The sequence below is a fragment of the Palaemon carinicauda genome, chromosome 3, assembly GCF_036898095.1.
Source record: "Palaemon carinicauda isolate YSFRI2023 chromosome 3, ASM3689809v2, whole genome shotgun sequence".
NCBI classification, from domain to species: Eukaryota; Metazoa; Arthropoda; class Malacostraca; order Decapoda; family Palaemonidae; genus Palaemon; species Palaemon carinicauda.
In genome coordinates this window covers 184540796-184543182 of record NC_090727.1, presented here as the reverse complement: position 1 = coordinate 184543182, position 2387 = coordinate 184540796, and the positions used below count along the sequence as shown (strand labels likewise).

Below are 2387 nucleotides of genomic sequence, written 5' to 3'. Positions count from 1 at the left end.
TAAAGAAGGAAACGACCGAACGGGAGCTCTATCTAGAAGAGAAGAGAGCAGAAGCGAGAGAGAAGGAACGAGAAGCAAGAGAGAAGGAAAAGAAGGAAACAACCGAACGGGAGCTCTATCTAGAAGAGAAGAGAGCAGAAGCAAGAGAGAAGGAACAAGAAGCAGAGATAAGACACCAGATAAAACTCCAGGAGCTTTCTTCAGGTAAGAGAAAGGAAGCCACACTCCCTGCTACGGTTGAAGTTTTTAAAGCAAGTAAGCTTGTACCGGATTTCGACGAGAAAGATCCTGAGGTTTTCTTCCAGAACTTTGAACAAATCGCAGAAACCTTAAAATGGCCTGTAGAATTCTGGTCTTTGCTCATCAGGAACAAAGTGAAGGGTAAAGCTACATTTGTTGCTTCACAACTGGTAAGTGAAAATTACTATACAGTGTTAAAGAAAACTATCTTGGATGCGTACTCCATTACCATAGAAGGGTACAGACCAAATTTTAGAAATTCTGTTAAAACTTTCAACCAAACTTTTGTAGAATTTTGTAGTGTCAAAAATAGGCAGTTCAATAAGTGGTTAGAAAGAGCAGGTAGTGATAACTTCGAATCATTTAAGAATTTGATTCTTCTAGAAGAATTTTTGAGGAAAGTGCCTACTCCTATCTCCACCTTCATTCATTTTAAAGGTGAAACACTGGTAAAGAAGGCAGCTAGTCTCGCCGATGATTACCACTTAATCCATAAATCACAAAAGGGCCAAACTAACAAATCATCTCCTTCCTTTTCCAAATCTCCCCAGGTATCCTGTGCTTACTGCAAGAAAGAGGGCCACACTATTGAGAATTGTCCACTTCCCCAGTGCAAAACTTCAAAAGCAAAAGAAGGTAAAAATGCCTAGTCAAGGAGCACATGCCATGTGACTACTCCGATGGAAGGGTTGCAGCCGTTTGAAGGATTTATTTGTGATGTTACTGTAAATGGCACCTCACTGAAGTGCCTCCGAGACTCTGGTTCCTCTCAGTCTATATTGGCAGACTTAAGTTCGGAGAATTTAACTTATACTAAGGAATTTATAACCATTACAGATTCAACCTCTTCCAGGACTCTGCCTCTAGCTGAATTGGAAATTGTTAGTCCTTACTTTATAGGAAAGGCTAAAGTAGCTGTGTTAAAGCAAGCCTTGCCGTGTTCTCCAGTGAAGCTGATCTTGGGTAATGATCTAGCAGGGTCACAGGTGAAAACTAATTTTATTATTTCAGATCCTGAATTCGTAATCCAAGAAGAAAATAAGTCCATAGAATCTCCACCAGCTATAACTCAGGTTGTGACTAGGAATACTTCCAGGGCAGCACCTTTGAAAAATGAGAGTAAAACTACTGGAAGAACTATGGAGGCCTTAGACTTAGTGAACGTAGGTAAGAAAGAATTTACCGAGCTACAGAAAGAGGACCCCAGCCTTAGTGAACTTTGGAAAAAGGTGAGAATTCCAGATGAAAATCCTAAATTGCTATATTTCTATGTGAATAAAGGTATTCTCTGCAGGCATTCCAGGTCACCACAGATTAATAATAACCATACTTGGAGGGATTGCCACCAAATAGTCATTCCTCAACCTCTAAGACTTTCCTTTTTAGACCTCGCTCATTCTGCAGAATCCCACTTAGGGGTCAACACGACATAGAAAAGAGTAAGTGAAGACTATTATTGGCCAGGCCTTGGTAAAGATATTAAGAGCTATGTAGCTTCATGTCACCATTGTCAGGTTACAGGTCAAACTAACCAGAGAATCCCACCAGCACCACTCCAGAACATACTAGTACCCAAAACTCCTTTTTACAAACTCATCATAGATTGCGTTGGTCCCTTACCAAAGACTAAGAGAGGGAATGAATATATACTGACCGCTATGTGTCCCACTTCAAGGTACCCTTTGGCATTTGCAATCAAAAACATAAATGCAAAAACTATATTACTGAACCTTAGGAAGGTTTTTCACTGTTTTAGGATTTCCTTATGAGTTACAATATGACCAGGGAACTAATTTTACAAGCCATGTCTTCAAACAAGCTATGCATACATTGAATATTTATAATGTTAACTCCTCTATATATCATCCACAGACAAATGGTGCCCTGGAAAGGCTCCATCAAACCTTGAAGAACCTTTTGCGTAAGTACAGCAGTGAAACAGCAAATCATTGGGATGAGGCCCTCTATCTCCTAATGTATGTTTTACGATGCACTCCACATGACTCCACAGGGATATCTCCCTTTGAGGCATTGTTTGGTCGTCGACCACGAACTGTATTGGGTATGGTGAAAGAAAATATTTTGCATCAGAAACCAGAGGAGACTACTAACACGTTGCAATATATTAAAGACCTTAAATGTAAGTT

At 40.0% G+C, this 2387-nt stretch overlaps 1 protein-coding gene across 1 annotated transcript in view; it reads left to right on the top strand.

Moving 5' to 3' along the window:
* The first annotated feature begins 920 nt into the window (after positions 1–920).
* The window catches only part of LOC137638883 (uncharacterized), a 3353-nt gene continuing 1886 nt past the window's right edge, over positions 921–2387 (top strand). Inside the window, exon 1 of the mRNA XM_068371289.1 lies at positions 921–1469. Within this exon, the coding sequence (XP_068227390.1) occupies positions 921–1469 (549 nt within the window). The remainder of the gene's footprint in view (positions 1470–2387) is intronic.